The 18,177-nt window shown below is 38.3% G+C and overlaps 1 protein-coding gene across 1 annotated transcript in view; it reads left to right on the forward strand.

Annotated features, from left to right (window-relative positions):
• Positions 1-18,177, forward strand: part of FRK (fyn related Src family tyrosine kinase) — a 57,422-nt gene that overhangs the window by 18,693 nt on the left and 20,552 nt on the right. Inside the window, exons 2-4 of the mRNA XM_035323043.1 lie at positions 7,861-7,982; positions 15,141-15,304; positions 15,892-16,060. Of these exons, the coding sequence (XP_035178934.1) occupies positions 7,861-7,982; positions 15,141-15,304; positions 15,892-16,060 (455 nt within the window). The remainder of the gene's footprint in view (positions 1-7,860; positions 7,983-15,140; positions 15,305-15,891; positions 16,061-18,177) is intronic.

Genomic DNA, 18,177 nt, shown 5'->3' on the forward strand with positions numbered 1-18,177 from the left:
AGGAGGGCAACAAAGCTGGTAACAGGGCATGAATGCATGTCCTGTGAGGGGAAGATGAGAACACTTGGGCTGTCTGCTCTGGAAAAGAGGAGGCCGAGAGGCGACCTCATTGCTCTCTGCAACTCCCCAAGAAGGGGAAGTGGGGAGGGAGGTGTTGGCCTCTGCTCACCGATGGCAGGACATGAGGGAATGGCACAAAGCTACACCAGGGGAAGATCAAACTGGGCATTAGGGAAAATTTCTGTACCATGAGGATGGACAAACACTGCAACAGGCACCTCCTAGTGAGGTGGTTGATCCCCCACTTTGGTTAGCCCTGAAGTGGTCAGGCAGTTAGACTCGATGATCTTTGAAGGTCCCTTCCAACTGAATTTACCCTACTCTACTCTACTCTACTCTACTCTACTCTACTCTACTCTACTCTACTCTACTCTACTCTCTACTCTACATTAAGGTTTTACATACTATCTAAGAAAACTATGGTGCAAACTGACCAAGCCTTTGAAAATAAAATCGCCCTTTATATGTTATAACCAAACAGAATTATTAGAATGTGACACTCTCTAGATATTTTTGATACCCTGGGGAAGCCCAGCAAGTGCTTGGAATCTTCTCAGCACAGAGACAATGCAATGGGGGTACCCTTAGTAAACTTCTGTCCCAGCTTCTGTGCTGATGTTTACCCACAACAGACTGCAAACCTGGCATGGATTAAGAGCTGGCTCAGCTGCATTGTTTGTCCTGCTCATATAACAGCAGGGAACAGTGACACATGCAAGCCTGTTTAGGTTTCCATGTGCTGAGTAAGGGCAGTGATCACAGGATGGTCATATGATGAAAGGAATTAAATAAGACCCCAGAGGATCTCTCTGTCTCTCTTTCTCTTTCCACATATCTCTCCTTGTCTTATGTGAAACAATTCCTGAAGTTAACAGACATTGCTCTCTGAATAAACTACTACGTACAGTACAATGCTAAATACCCTGAAAGGTAGGCCCTAGGCTTTTCAAGCTGGATGTCCAAAATTATTAGAGAATATTTATGATGATCTCCTATTGCCTTAGTCCCTTTCTGTGTTGTTCCTCCATTGTAAAATAGTTTACAAACAAAAGTGACACAAAAAGAAGTTTATGAAAGCATCCAGACATTATAATCATGAGCACTATAATAGAGGCTTCTAGGAAATTAGCCATTCATGTAATTTTATAACTTGTATTGAGAGCAGAGACTGAATGTACAGTAGATAAACTCTATCTCTGCAATGACAAAACAAAAAGCAGGGTAACTATTCATTGAGCAGCACTCATATTCACACTGTAGGAAGCAGAGGATGTGGCCATGTAATTAAAGATGGTATCAGAGTGGATCTTTCTGAAAGTGGCTGAATTGATGCCAGGAAAGCTATATTAATATTACCAACTCTTTACTTCAGAGTTCTTGATTTTGCGACTACAGCTTTCTATGAATGTAGATGTTGAGGCACTTAAAATATAAAATTTATAGACCACTGAAGCTTTTCCTTATTTGTTTTAGCTATTGTATGAACTTTCTGCATTCCAGAAGAAACTGAGATATATTTGTTTTCACTGTATATAATAGCTGATTATCTTCATCCAAGGCTTTTGCTCTAATTGCAGTAATTCTTTGCTCTTCTTAGTTCAGAAAATCTTTCATTCTCCTCATAGTTTAGCGTTACAGATACAATTAACACAATACAGTTAATCTACTGGAGGGCCAGCTAACTTTTTCATCACCACCATTTCTTTTGTAATGGAGACTCCAGGAAACCTTCCCAGTTCCTGGGATTTAGTGGTCTCATGGGATTTACCCTGACATGAGAGTGTAAATCCCAGTTGCAAGAATTTATGACAAATGAGAAGTGATAATCCAGGATAGGATCATGCTGTCCATTTAACATCTTTAGTGTTTTTGAAAATCAGTTTCACATGACTGATTTCCTGCTATTTTTTTCTGTTATGTCTTCACCCATTTTGAATGCACTTCCCATGTAGTCCTCAATGACCTTTTCTCCCCTTTCCTCCTCTCCATTCTTCTTGTAGTAGTCACAATGTCTATATGTGGCTATACCTTAACGCAGACTCAGACCTCTGGATTTTCTCCTTTAGCTGGGCATTCACAAAATTCAGAGTATGTCACCTACATCTGCCTTTAGCCTTATTTCACCTCCAGTCCTGTGATTTGAATGAAAAACTTAAATATTCCCACCTTATCCCAGCCACAGCTAGTTATTAAAGCACATTCAACTACAGATATGAGACGTGGAGATGATTCTGACTTTGGTTCTATGCATGTTCAATCTAGATGAAGTACAGAAAAAAGTGGGAAGTTGTACTCTGATGAGCCTAAATGATAACAGGTACCATAGTCTGAACTTCCACATAATTTTCTGTTCTGGTCTTCAGTACAACTAACCAAAGAACAGGTTCTGGTGAAATTTCCAAGAAGGCTAAGGAAGATGGCTTAGTGTTTGACTTGGTGATGAAGATTTTAGCAACATCTCAAATGGGGATGGCACACTGAGTCCTTAATTATGACCTTAGAATTGCTGTTGAGTGGGTTTGCAAAGGAGCTGTCCAAGGGGAGGTTATGCTGCCAAAAAATTTTTCCAGTAAAAAAAATTTCACCTCAGATGTGGTTGGGAGGATCTTTGGCTGTGGTTCCCCCAGTGCAAAAGCAAGCAGTAAAATTAGGGGAAAGACAAGTGCTAGAGTTGGAGGGAAGTGACACAGGTGGCATTCAAAGAAGGTGAAGGCTGCAGAAAGAATTGTCCCCTTAGAACATTTTTGTCTGACCCATGCCAAGGGGTTCCTCTCTGGAGCAACTTGGCCCATGCCTAGTGTGAGAGGTAGGAGAGACAATGCCTAGAGGTCCAGTATGAGTGGGGCTGCTATGGGGCTGCTCAAGGCAGGGATAGCCTCTAGAAAGACAGTTTCCTTAATAAATATGTTCCCTGAGAAGTATTTTGAAGTATTTGCCTGGGGTTCCTTGTCTAATACTCAAACAAGACCTAGGGCTATCCCATGCCTAAGGCTGTGCTTGAGGGCCAGGTTAGGGTTAGGGGGGATACATTACCCCCAGTGTTAGTGGGGCTGCAAGGGGCTGCTGAAGGAAGGGTAGACTGCCAAATGAATTCTCCCTTGACAGTTTTCTCACCTAGTCCATGTACTGGGTCTGGCTGGGAAGTTAACTTTCTCTGCAGCAGCCCATACAGTGCTGCACTCTGCACTTGGAGCTAGAACAGCAGTGGTATCACACCGGTGTTGTGTCTGCTGCTGGGAAGTGCTGGCACAGCATCAGGACTCTCTCTAACCCTCCTAGGGGGTGGGCAGAAAAATGAGAGAGAAACATCACCAGGGCAGCTGACTTCAACCAACCAAAGGGATATTCCATACCATATGATGTCACACTCAGCAATAAAAGGTGGAAAAAGCAAGAAGAGGGGAGGGGTGGGCTCTCGTTGCGAAAACGTCTGTCCTCCTCCCGAACACCGGCTACGTGTGTTGAGGCCCTGCTTCAAGGACGTGGTCAAGCATCGCTCATTTGTGGGAAGTAGAGAGTAATTTCTTTCCTCTGCACTTCCACATAGCCTTTACCTGTTTTGTTTAGTTATTCCCTTTCCCCCTCCCTCTTCCCCTTTCCCTTTTTTCCCTTTAGTTGAATGGTTTAATTAATAATAATATTTCCTTAGTAATATATATATATATATTTCTCTTTAATTAAATCATCCTTATCTCAACCCGTGAGTTGTTCTTTCCTTTACTTCTTCCCCTCCTCATCTGAGGAGGGGGAGTGAGAGAGCGGTTGTGGTTTTCAGCTGCCTAGCACGGTAAAACCACCACAGTCCATGAATGAGGGAGTCTGAGGGTTTCAGCCCATGTCTAGAATAGGGTTAAAAGTGCAGCAAATCTCAGAGCTGTAGTGTGAGTAGGACAGTGGAAAGGGGCTACCAAAGGATGGTTGAATATGCCAAATCTTTGTTTCCAGACTGCTTATTCATTTGACGAGACTGAGGCTCTTTGACAGAGGCCAATCCATGCCTAGGGTTGAGATTAGGAGTGAGATTAATCCTAGAATTCCAGTGTGACTGTGACTGCTAAGGGAGATTGAAGCTGCAGAAAGACTTGTCCCCTGACAGATTTTTCAGGGTGGTGGCACATGACTGGGGGTCTTTGAGCTAAGCCTTAGACCAGGTCTAGGGTGAGCATGTAATGGGACAGTAAAGGGGCTTTGATAAGGCTCAGCTAGATGTGGTTGAGGTGGAAAAAAAAAAAAAAAAAAAAAAAAAAAAAAGCTTAATGTCTTCTTCATATAGGCTATGACAGGAGGTCTTGGATAAAACTGGTACCATGCATATGGTTAGTGTATGTGTTAGGGTTAGGGATTTAAGAAAGAACAAGCATAGAGCACCAGTGTAAGGGCAGGAAGTAAAGGAGCTGCTCAAGGAGTGGTAGGCTGCCAAAAAAACATTTCCACTGAGAGCTTTTTCACCTGGGCTGGTAATCTTTTTTTGGGGGGGCTTAGTTTGGGGGGTTGGATAGAGTTAATTTCAGGAGACAGAAGGAGTCTGTAGTTCCCAGTTGAGATCCTCTGTTAAATCTTCTCTCTCGACCTCAAATGAATGCATTGCACCGAAGGCCTAGGCATGATCAGAATGAGATATTGCTTTAATGGTAAGGAACTGAAATGTGGTGGGACCACTCCCATGACTGGAGTGCTGCAATGACTGGCTATAGGCTCTTCAGAAGGGACAGAATGGGTGGTGGCTTGGCTTTCTATATTAGAGAGTGTTTTGATGTTGTGGAACTTAAGACTGAGAGTGATAAAGTTGAGTCCCTATGGGCTAGGATCGGTGGGAAGGCCAACAAGGCAGGCATCATGGTGGGGGTCTGTTACAGACCGCCAAACCAGGCTGAGGAGACAGATGAGGAGTTCTACAAGCAGCTGGCAGAAGTTGTGATATTGCCAGCACTTGTTCTCATGGGGGACTTCAACTTCCCAGGCATATTCCCTGGAAATACAATACAGCTCAGAGGAAACAGTCTAGGAGGTTTCTGGAGAGCATGGAAGATAGTTTCCTGACACAGCTTGTTAGTGAGCCTACCAGGGGAGGTGCCCTTCTGGACCTTCTGTTCACAGAGAAGGACTGGTGGGAGATGTGGTGGTCAGGAGCTGTATTGGGCAGAGTGACCATGAAATGGTAGAGTTCTCTATTCTTGGTGAAGTCAGGAGGGGGACGAGTTAAAGTGCTGTCTTGGACTTCCGGAGGGCAGACTTTGAGCTGTTCAGGACACTGGTTGGCAGAGTCCCTTGGGAGGCAGTTCTGAAGGGCAGAGGAGTCCAGGAAGGCTGGGCACTCTTCAAAAATGAAACCTTAATGGCTCAGGAGTGGTTTGTCCCCAGGTGCTCAAAGACAAGCCATCACAGAAGAAGACCAGGCTGGCTGAACAGAGAGTTGTGGCTAGAATTTAGGAAAAAAGGAGGGTTTATGACCTTTGGAAAAGAGGGCAGGCCACTCAGGAAGACTATAAGGATGTCGTAAGGCTGTGCAGGGACAAAATTAGAAAGACCAAAGCTCATCTGGACCTCAATCCTGCTGCTGCTGTTAAAGAACTTCTTTACCAAAAGGATTGTTAGGCATTGAAATGGGCTGCGCTGGGAAGTCGTTGAGTCATCATCCCTGGGGGTCTTTAAAAGACGTTTAGAATCACAGAATCACAGAATCACAGAATCACAGAATTGTCTAGGTTGGAAGAGACCTCCAAGATCACCGAGTCCAACCTCCGACCTAACACTAACAAGTCCTCCACTAAACTATACCCCTAAGCTCTACATCTAAACGTCTTTTAAAGACCTCCAGGGACTCAACCACTTCCCTGGGCAGCTTATTCCAGTGCCTAACAACCCTTTCAGTAAAGAAGTTCTTCTTAATATCCAACCTAAACCTCCCCTAAAAATCAGATGCTCAGTCCTGATGACTGATGATCAAGAAGCACTTCTTTACTCTTTGAGTGACTGAGGAGTGACACAGGTTGCCCAGACATCCCTGGAGATCTTCAGAAAACACCTGGACATTGTCCTGGGCAAGCAGCTGTGGGTGATCCTGCTCTAGCAGGGGGCTGGGGACCAGATGCCCTCCAGAGGTCCCTTCCAACCTCAGCTGTTCTATGATTCATTGAATATCAGTTCAAATTTTTTAAAAGCATATAGTTTACTAGTTTTCAGATGTTATTCTCAAGCATATGTATTTAGAAATTTCACAAAGTTTCTAATTAACTTTTGAGGGCAGATAAATTTTCTTTGGGATCTGAATAATGTTTAACTATAGTGTACTCTGTCCTCTCATTCCTTTGATGAGAACATCAGTCAAGGATTTGAATGTTTATTGATTGCTTTGTTTTCCATAGCCATACTTAATGAATTAATTAAATAAATTAGTTGAATTAATAAGCTTACTAATTAAAATTATTACTAGAACATTCCAACTTTTTAATTAGATCCCTTTACTTGCCAAATATTTACCAGGGCCTATTTTACCCAAATCAATGTCAAGTCAGAAGACAGGAATGCAGTCTAGATTATCTGGGTTTCATTTTCTTTTGTTAACAAAGGATATTAGTGTAGGCTAGCACCATCTGTATTTACCTCTTTTTATTTCCTCTTTCTTCATATGAAAACATTTATCATTCTGCATGCTTGCTCAGCCAAGGTTTCACCTAATGTTCTGATTTATTTTCTTCATTTCTCTTAACGATTGGAAGCATTACAGATACTAAAGCAATTTGTTGATGACTCCTCCTGTACTTTTCACTAGTAATTGACAAATCAAGTAGCTGAGTAGGCAACTTACATGTCATGTGATACACTGATTTATCTTAAAAGTTTGCATAATAAGTTTATCTCTGATTAATTTAAAAGGAGTTTGCCTGTAAGTATATGGCATATCTTTGATAACTGTTTATCAACATTTACTTCAAATAAGGGGCAGAGCTAATCTTGGAAAGTACTTTGTATGTTTGCTGGATAGAAGCTGAACACCTTCCCAGTTGAAAATGCTGACTCATCTCACTCTTATTTTAATTTAATTTAGATTCAGCACAAAGCAGAAAGAGGGATAAGTAGTACCCTCAGAGGAGGAAACTAAAACTATTGTTTGAACAAGACTTTGTAAACTACAGGTATTAGTGATAGAGAAAAAGTTTTGCAAATATTGTAAGAGAAGTAGCCAGGAGTAGATTTTCACAGAATATCGATGTTCAGATGTTTGTTCTGACCTGAGAGACATACTAATTCTGTTTGTTGAACAGTAGCAAAGCTGCAAAATTGCCAGTAACTCATTTGAGATACCAACATGGAAGTGGGATGTGGAAGGCTTTAGCATGGATGGCCTCTTGGAACCCTACTGCATTTCTGTAGCTTGGGGGATTTTTGACTTTTAAAATGTCAGGATTTATTGCATAGCTGCATCTCTGCGTTGTTCAAATGACGTCAGTTAACTTAGCATCAGTTTCTGTTATGGTAGCATTGGCAAAATTTCTTGGTGAATTTTTCTTGAGACAAAGCCAATCTGCTGCTTCTGAATTTTCATTGCCTTGAAATCAGCAGGATGTTCCATCAGCAATAGAATCCAGATTTCACTCAAATGTGCAAGCAATATTTAATAACAATAATTTTGCCATGTAGTTTGTAGGGTTTTCTTTTATATTTATTCCATGTTATTGGAATTTTAATTAGCATATCACACATTATGTTTTGGTAAATATGTAGCAAGCTTGGAAAACTGAAATTGTCTTTCTAGCATGTTTCACTGACCAGTAAAATTAATAATTTTTATTTGTTTAGATGGTTTTTTGGCCCAATCAAGCGAGCAGATGCCGAGAAACAACTGTTGTATCCTGGAAACCAGTCAGGAGCCTTCCTAATTCGAGAAAGCGAAAGTCTAAAAGGCGAATTTGCACTTTCAGGTATATTCTAGTTTTTCATCTTAAACTATGTTTAAAATGTTTCTCAGGGTCTTGATATTTACATTTTCATTAAACAGTGGACATTAAAATTAAATTAAAGTTTGTGATAATATTTATTACCCAGGAGATACATAAAGAAATCTTGGCAAGAGTAATTTAGGTTTTTACTAACTTTCATTTTATAGGCTTTATTTATTACTATGATTAGAACACAAATTAACTTTCTTGTGCTTAGTACTTCTAGTGTTCCAGTTGTCTTGAAACTATTTTCATGTTAAAAATGTCAAAAATGTCTTAACTGCTATACGCTTTGGTGCTGACTTGTACACAAAATAGCAATTAAAAGAATCTTAGCAGATGTCAGCAGTTTAAGAAAATGAGGTGTCTGCTAGAATACAACCATAAGTTTATGCTTACTTGTTGTAAGGGGAAAGTGATGGGAAGATATTCAAAGCTGTTCTTCAGAATCAGTCATATTTCATTGAAAAGTTACTTGTAATTGTCGGTAAAAAGTTAGATTTATAATGATGATGAATTTTTGAAATATACTTTCAGTCCATTATTTGAATCCAAAAGACTATCAAATAAGAACATCATTATTTTATTTATTTGTATACATTTATATGCCATCTTTTTGTGTCATAGACATTAGCCGTAATAGATGCACATGATTATTCATTGGTTATTTTCCATGGACATTTTTTATCAAACCTGTCATACCAGTGTGCATCAAGAATGTAATGTCTCTGAGACAACACCCAAACTTCCTAATGTTCTCTATGCATTTAATTCTATAAGCCAGCAAAAAATCTTGATGTTTGTGAATAAACTTTAAGCTGTCATGTGTGGATTTATGTCAGTAAAAGAAGAAGTGTCTTGTGCATAACCAAGTGCTTTCATATTGAATCCTCTTCTCCCTGGATGTTCATGTCAGTCATCTTCTCAGATGACTCCGACTAAAAAATTAATTGAGCAACTTAATGAACTTTTGAGACATTCTTGGTTTCTCTTTCTGAATCAGAAAGAAAGGGTATGTATATACTTGCACTGTCTTGTTGTAACATGAGAAGGTTACTTTTTATTGCCAAGACAAAGAAATATATATTGCCCATGGAGTGAAATACAGGGAAGTTTATGAAATAAATATGATATTTACTGTTCTGGGAGAGTTCCTTCCACAGTTTTCAACTAGCCCTCAATGAAGTTTGCTTTTTCTAAGAAGCACTAATATGAAAACTAACATCAACAAGGAGTCAGACTGCTCCCCAACTGTGACAGAACTGACCCACTGTGTGCACACCCTTTTATCAAAAGATCATACTGTAGCCACAGACTTTCAAAAAAGTTTTCCCTTGATGTGCCAACTTATCCCTGTCTTACATGGTTTCAGCTTCCTTCAAGTGTTCTTCATCAGTGAACTGATTTCATCCAAGGACTGGGCTGGACTGATAACAGTATGGTGTTATGCAGGAAAGGATAGCTATGCCTGTATTACCTGTTTAAAGCTGGCACTTGAATACATGTTGCCTTACTAAAAATCAATGAAAAATCTTGTGCTTGTGCACCTAAGGGTGGAAATGCAATTTCTTTTTATTATTCCCCAAGAGTAGCCTTCTAGAAAAGACTGAAAATCTTAATTCCTTACCCTGCCTCCTGACTAAATCTCTGAGATGAAGGCAGCAGTACCTTATTTACAGTATGAAGTACCACAGAAAAGTCAAAGAGAAAGAAAATAGACATTAGTCCAGCATTTATGACAGGATGAGATCATCCTTGCTGCTGTTCATTGTTTTCCTTCCAGATCCTGGGTAGGTACTATATGGTATCTTATTTAGTATGTTTGAGTCAATTACGTAAGCTTGTAGCACGCTTTTATTTTTCAGATTTGTATATAATCCTAATAGGGAACAGGAGTTTTGATGATGGCTTATAACAACAAGATGCAACCATCCATTTGGATTTCTTCCATGGTGGTTTGTTTGATGACAGAAGAACTGAAGAACATTGTATATGTGGAGGCAAGGCTCCAGCTACAGCAGCCAGCCCTCATTTGAGCACAAATGTAGGTTGCCCTCTGAGCATATATGCATGTATAGAAGTGCCATCTCAGATTTATTAAACATTTGTACTCTCTTAGGCAAAGAAGGAAAATAAACTCTGACACTATCTTTAGACAGTGAGTATTAATGAAATGATTTACCGCTGCTGCTAGATTTTTTAGCAACTTCCCAGGCTTGAATCTAATTTAGCCTCGACTTGCTACTTAATCTTGAATAAGCTAAATATTATTGCTTACTGATCAGGCTTGACTGAATGGTGCCTGTTTTGTGTTGTGCAAGCTCTTTGTGTCCAATGTACGAGTACACATAATGGTCGGGATATTGTGTACCCATAGTCTCATTACTTATGTCTACTTTTGAGAGATCTAGTGAATTCTAATGTAAATGCTGAAGTGGATTGTAATGTGGGGAGAATTAATTGGAAGGAAGGTTGTTTAGTTCCCCACATATTATGAAAAATGCATTTTTTTTTTTTTTCTGAATCTCTCCTGGAGAGAGTTCCATCAGGAGTAACAGAACACTCAAAGCAAAGCAATGTTTTCTTGAGGAACAGGGATTCAGGACTATTTCTTTTAGGATTTCTTGGAGAAGTAACCATCTCCCATTTGGAATATATTCTGATTTCTGTTTTCAGCTTTTTCAGTGCAAAAAAAATAGATCCCCAAACTCCCATCATCTGTAAGACTGATTGGATTTGCTCTGTTTGCTATTGCTTCTCTGGTTTCACTGCAGAGAAGATGATGATAATGGCTCAAGAGTGATAACCTACCTTTCAGAATTAAGGTCTTTCAGAATGTTTTGTCCAACACTGTCCAGTCTAACACTTTTTTTTTTTTCTTTTTCTTTTTTTCTTTTTAGCTATAGTTTGCTTGAGAAATAGAAAAGGAGAGAGATGCTTACCCAGGCACACATAAACTGTTAAATTTTATGACTGTCATGGTTGATATCCACACTCATATGGGCAATGTGAAAGAGACTTAATAAGAGAGAGAAATGGATCTCTTTAGAATTAAAAATAAAAATAAAAATAAATCAAAAGAAAAGTGGGAGGTAGGGAGAGGGAAGCAGTAAGCCCTGCCATTCCTTAAAAGGACACTTTTCACTTCTATCTTACCTTGATGGGAAAACTCATATTTTGTAATAAAAGACAAATGACTATTTAAATTAAAAATAAAAAGTGGTGTTCAGAAAGGTTTTTCTCAGCTGCAAATGGTGAAATAGAAAGCATATCAAACTACATAGGGCACCGAGATGTGTTGCTATCATTTTAAAGTGTTTGACATTTCAAAAATAGGTTTTCCCATTTTAAAAATGCACATGTTGTAGACAGATTTTTATGTTGATGACTCCAGCATCTGGTGTGAAATATATTAAATTTTAAACATGTTGGTGCCATCTTAGACATTGCCTCTTTTTAATTAAAAGCCATAATTTAGATGTGCTCAGCTTAATTGAGTGTCATTGCCAATGATAGCAGGAGGTTCTCTCTACTTACCCCCTTACTGAATAATGGTATCTAAAAGAGTGATTGCATTAAATGACAATGCAAATGGTTTGTGTTCTCTTTTTTTTTTTTTTTTTTTTTTTTTTTTTTTTTCTCCCAAAATAAGACTGTGTGGTTCCCACTAGTCCAGATTGGCTTTAGGCCTAGGAAAAATAGGTAATCATTTAAGGCAGCAGACTTTTAGGAGTGGCAAAATCATGGCTGTAGCAGAAAACTGATCTCGAAGCAGCCATTGCATAAGTCTGTGCCGGTGAGAGTGATCCAACAAGTCTCCTTCCTTCTGGCCTCACCTGGGACATGATAACCGGGCACTGCTTTTGGCCTTGAGAAAGGCAGGCTGTGGCCCTGTTGCCAAAATGTCTTTTTCATCTTCTGGTGAGGGACAGGAGGGAAGTAAGGGCTGGGAGCTCCAGGGCTGTTTTAGGTCCTGCTTTCCTTTCCTGCCTACTGCTCTTCACTGTCAGTGCTGGGGGAGGACTGCTGGGAGGAGAGATGCTGGGATGCTGGCAGTGATGATGGCCTAGTGTCTCCATGACTCATTAGGTGAAGATGTTGACTCTGCTACTGTCACCGTAAAATTTATTTCTGCATGGCCCAGACTTACAAAGATGGGAAGCAGGGAGAGAAGAATGCTTCTCTTAAACCAAATCATGAAAAAATCTAATAGGAAGCTGAGATTCTTTTGGGGGCAAGGAAGTTGAGGAGAAAGTCACTGCAGTCTTCAAACACAGTGGCTGTCAAGCTGTGTGAAGCTGGAGTTGCAATCCTGTCCTCTTCAACAGGCTGGCTTGGGCCTAGGGAAGACTGGAAGCACCAAGGGGTTATGGCTAGATCTTCCCAGAGCAACATGTGCTCTGTGTCACGTGTGGGCAGAGGAGTTGCGCCACTCTGCAGCTTCTGTAATTGTGCAGTGCAGCACTCATGCAGCCAGGCTGAGCCCCAGGTTACAAGTGAACAGTCCCCAGTCAAGCACTGCACCAACCCTCCCCTCATTTGCTTATGACAGGCAAAGATTCTGTCAAACCAGAAATTTTCTCCAAGTTATCCACACAACATCCCACATTCATCTAAAGGGAATAAAATGCTATGAAATTACCATAAACCAGCAATGTTACCTTACAGGAATAAGAAGCCAATGAAAGTAGTATACAGTAGAATAAACCATCATTTTCCTCCACAGTCTTAAGAAATTTCCCTTTGGTCAGATATAAGGCGTGGTGGATAGACTGCTTTTTCTCATTTATTATTTCCTTGTTCAAGTCTCACTTCTTGGTTGAGGTAAGAAGGTTAGAACAACTGATTGGCAAACACTATTTGGCTGGTCACAATTTGACGTGAAATTGAGGAATGCAGTCTGAATAGCAGCAGAATGCCATGAACCGTGATAAAGTATTTGGTATCTACAAAATCCAGTATAAAATGGATCCTGTCCAGAACACTGAGGTAACCATTACTCACAGATTTAGATAACATAAGGTCAGAAGTTTGCACTGGTGTGGTCTGACATCTATACTAGCAACCACAAAGCTTCATACAAGGCTCCTTTAAGAAATTAGAGCACATTTTTCAAACCAACTCTTACTTTAAGATTAGCTGCTTTGTAAGTAATAAATTTAATGCTGCTAATAATTAAAACAGGTAGTCAAACTACTATCACTTTTGATATAATACTGAGACTGGATTAACACAGTCATCCTGCTGCCCTTTTATTAAACGAATCATAAATAACAATTCATTTGTCCATATGCGTTTTACTTGAAACTTTGAAGAAGTCAATATATTTTCACTCTGTTGTTGCTGAATTAATCTTTACTTCATTTTCCTTTAGCACCATTTTTAAAACATGCATCACAAAAATGTAAATACATCTTATAATTAAGAAAATAATAATTAAATGTGTTAAAATAAAAAAGAATGGTATCTGAAAAGTCTGATTAAATTATCTTTATACTCAGTAACTCAGGAGTTACATATATTCTCATTTTTGGTCCTCATGACGAATTGTAAACTGGTAATCCAGCTCTCTAAAAATATTAACTGTGGCAGAAATAAAATCCCTTAACATTTTCAACAGCTCCTAAACGCCCTCTGGTGGCCTAGCATGACAATCGCACAGTACAGCAGAAAAATATTTGATCATATATGATAGTAATTAAGGAAAAAGATTTCTATTTTTTATTAGCAAAATGGTGAGAGAAATATACTTTATATAAACTTTGTTATTTGCAAGCAACCAATAACTTGGAATAGTTTTTTCTCCGTGCAATATGTAGCTGTCTGTGTATTCTTTAACTAATATGATCAACAATTAAATGTCTAAATAGAGTAGAATAGTTCAGTTGGAAGGGACCTACAAAGATCATGCTCACCTTGCTCCCACACCAGCTCTAAATGATGGAAAACAAACAAACAAACAAAAAAAACTTGTCCACACTTTCAAATACTTGTTTCTCACTTAATTTCATTTCAGCTTGGTACCATTCCTTGAGCTCTGAGCATTTTTCCACCTGAATCTCCCATATCAGAAAATTTTCTTCCAGTGATGCATGTATCTTTTTGAGATGCAAAACATGTATCCTAGTACTTAAACATCTTCCTTTTTAAGTTGCATTTTATATAGTCAGGTTTCCTCATTAGCAGCCAAGTTCATTTTATGGCACCATTAATGTTAGAGCTAACAGCTGATGCATTGATAGGGTTTAAACTAATTATCCTATCCAATGCATTAGGTGAGTGCATTTTTCTCCATCTCATGTCTGCTGCTGCTTCTCTGTCTAGCTCCTGCTTGCAGGGGACTAGTTTTCCTTCTGGCACTGTCAAGGAGTTCTCTGATGGTCACAGGATAACACTTTGAGTGTCACTTTGAGTGTCACTTTGAGTGTCATGACATTTTGAATGTCATGAGATGCACCTGAATAACCTACTGGAAGAGAAGAACTGAAGGTATTTTTGATTACAAAATGATAGATAAGAATAAAATACATTTCAATGGAAAAGGTAGTCATCAGCTATTCAAAACCAAGCATTATTGTCTTTATTTTTACATATTCCAAGCACAAACAAGGCTTAATAAAACCCATGGAAAATGTGAGTGCTTTCCAGAAAATCATGGGTTATGGACAATATATTTGCTCTAACAGGCCTACCAGTTCAGAAGCTGTTGTTTGGAATTGTTATACTGACAAATGGAATTTTAAAAATGGATCAAAAGATTACTTTGAATTAAATGTTCCTGGCTGTTTTTGTTGTTCTACAAAAACACACACAGAAAACATTCCATGTCATGGAAAACATGTATTGCCCCATAGATAATGTCCTTATGTATTGTTGTGTCAGTCCATATGGTGGAGGCAAGAATCTCCAAACCTAAAAAGAAAAAAAAAAAGTTAAAGACTGATAGACTGGATATGCTAAGCTATCTAAACAGTGGACTTTGGTTTGAAAGAGATTTTGGATAGTTGGCATTTTTGAAAATAATTTATTTTAAGGTCCTCACAGATACCTTTAGGAATCTAATATCCATTATGCTCATCAAAAGTTGTATTGTACTATTGCTGTGATACCTGGAAACTTAATATATTTAAATATTCTTAGTTTTAGATGGTGAATCTGTGAAGCACTACAGGGTCAGAAGTCTGGATAAAGAAGGCTTTTTCCTAAGCAGACAGAAAATTTTTAAAACTATGAATGAGTTTGTTTACTATTACAGTAAGAACAGTGATGGCCTTTGCGTGGTGCTTGGAAAACCATGTTTAAAGGTAAGTGTGGATAGTACAGTGTGCAACATAGTTTTTGTAAGCTAATTTGTCAGGTGTCAGTCAGAAAGTACTAGCCCCGTATCTGCTTCCACCATTTCAAAATGGTAATGATCTGCATATCTTCAGGGATTTTTGGGCAGCAATACAGTTTCATTCTTGAGGCTATTATGTTAATAACAAAATACCATGCCATTTTGAACAAATCATCTTGCAACTGGAGGAGAAAATATGACAAATAGTGATTTCTTAGTACCTTTTCGTAATTGTATATGATGAGGAAGCCTCCAGCTTCATAACTCTAGCTGTGCATAAGTAATTTCAGAGACAAAACCACAAGGTGAAGGCAAGCAATACATCACTGTTCAAAAAAGCTTGCTAGGGGGATGATTTCTGAATTTTACTTTTAATGCCAGGATATTTTCTTTAGGATATTTCCTATTTCTAACAAAAAACAAACCAAACCAAAACAACAACAACAAAAAATGGGCTCTATTTTGTGTACTCTCAGGGAACATTCATATCAGATTCAACTTAACTTGGTGTGGCTAACAATGACAATTAACATATTATTTATTTTCTTTTACCAGGTACAAATTCCTAATACTTTTGATTTGACATATAAAACTGTTGACCAATGGGAGATAGACCGAAATTCTTTGATATTCGTTAAAAAATTAGGAGCTGGTCAGTTTGGTGAGGTATGGGAAGGACGGTGGAACAATACTACCCCTGTGGCAATCAAAACATTAAAACCAGGTATGTGAATTGCTCTTAATTGCTAATAATGTGAAATGCTGCCAAAGTTTCTGCTTTATTTTTTCAATGGTATTAAAAAGAGACCGTATCAGTATATGCAACCATTCTTAAAATCATTGCACTTAAACATGAAGGCTTGTAAAACCCAAGGTCCAGATAGTCTTTGGTATTTTGAATGACAATTTTATATGGCTTTCTGTTTCTGTGTGAGCTGGACAAATTCTTATTCAATATCTATATTACATAATAGGCAACCCCAGCAAGACTATCTCTGTTGTACAATGTTGCTGGTATGGAACTGAGTGTCTACATTTCATCTGTAGGTGAAGTAACCAACTTAATTCTGGTTTGTCATTGCTAGAATTGTTCCTGGTGACTACATACTATATTATAAAGACTCCTTTGGAATATGTACTGTGTTAAGCTTGTTGTATTTAAGAAGTACTTTAATCTCAATAATGACTGAATAAATTTTCTTAGGTTTTAATGCACAACATTAATAACCAATGTTTGCATATAATATAATCTTGTGACTAAAATAGTTTTTGGTACTTTTTCTTGATTATTTTTCATTAACTTAATCTGTGCATTTTAAATTTACAACATAAAACATCTGCCAGCAGATGGCAAGAATCTCATAGAGAAGAAAGGTAGCCTGGATGGTATATACATTTTAGAAAAAACTAACATTATATTTTGTTGTTGTTAACTGAAAAAAACTCAAGTTGGGTTTTAATGATACTGTTTCAGAAAACAATACAGATAGATATCTTTGGTTCAGAACAACAACTAAATATGCTTGAGACCTAGTTGAATTGTCTCCTGAACAGGGAGGAATTTAATCATGCATTTTAGGGCTATCTTCCATCACAGTATTATTTCTGTTTTGGGACTTTCAAATTGAAAGCAAATAAGAACCTTGTCTTTTTCTTTCTCTTAACCAAAGTGGGGAAACTATTCAGACTAAAGTCCTCCTGTAAGTCATGTGAAAGAGAACTAATGCATTTTCATACTTCCTAGTAAACACAGAAACCATCTTGAAATTTCTGTCCATTTCTCTGTCTAAGACAGAATTCACTAATCCCTCTTTTGTGACAGGGATCCATCAGCCTATTTTTAATGACTTCTGAAACCATAAGTCTGAACCCAAACTGTTTCTCCTTGTATCTGACCTGAATCTTTCAACCTGAAGTACAAGCAGAATTCTTTGTGTAGATAAGATTTTTTTTTTAATTATTTTTATTTATTTATTTATTTTCCCCCAGATATGACTCTGAAAGGGAGAACCAGTCCAGCTGTGTAAAGACAGGGAATTACTTCATATTTCTTACATGCTAGACCTCTGTTTAAACAATCCAGTATAGTGCTTGCCTTTCTTCTCCATAAGGCAAGACTCTAATTTGTTCATCATAGTTTACTTTCTTTCAGTGATTTAAAGCAACATCTGGACAAGTTTGTTTTATTGCAAAAGACTGAAGGATTCTTCCTAAAGCATGAAATATTTTCAACAATATTTAAAGAAGGAAATTAAAACTGGGATGAAGAACAAGAGTAATCTTATTTTTTTTTTCTTTCTTTTTTTGTTGTTTTTGTTTTAAGTTTTCTTTTAGAGATAGCCTTATTCCTTCTTCAAGAAAATATGAGGCAATTAGCACTCTAGGAAAAGATTTGTCTTTCATCAAACAAAATAATTAGATTTTGCACAAATTGCAGTGCATACATTTATACTTATTTTCTTTAGGAGGAAAGTGCAGCTGATATTTATCTGACATTGCATATGCAAAATGGAAAGCTCTCTTAATCATTTCATCTCCTTTTAATAACTCATTTCAAAACTCTACTTCAGCTTCTTCTGCTGTATAATGGGAAAAGTGCATATTATCAGTTCTCTACGAAACAAACTTGTTTTAATAATGGATTCAATCAGAACTGGCAATACTACACAGAAATAGTACCCATGAAACTTCCATGGGACACTAATGCTAAGTTACAGCTGCAATTTAACAGCTTTTCTTCCTTCCTTCCCTTCCCTTCCCTTCCCTTCCCTTCCCTTCCCTTCCCTTCCCTTCCCTTCCCTTCCCTTCCCTTCCCTTCCCTTCCCTTCCCTTCCCTTCCCT

This window comes from Oxyura jamaicensis, chromosome 3 (genome assembly GCF_011077185.1).
Source record: "Oxyura jamaicensis isolate SHBP4307 breed ruddy duck chromosome 3, BPBGC_Ojam_1.0, whole genome shotgun sequence".
In the NCBI taxonomy this organism is placed as follows: Eukaryota; Metazoa; Chordata; class Aves; order Anseriformes; family Anatidae; genus Oxyura; species Oxyura jamaicensis.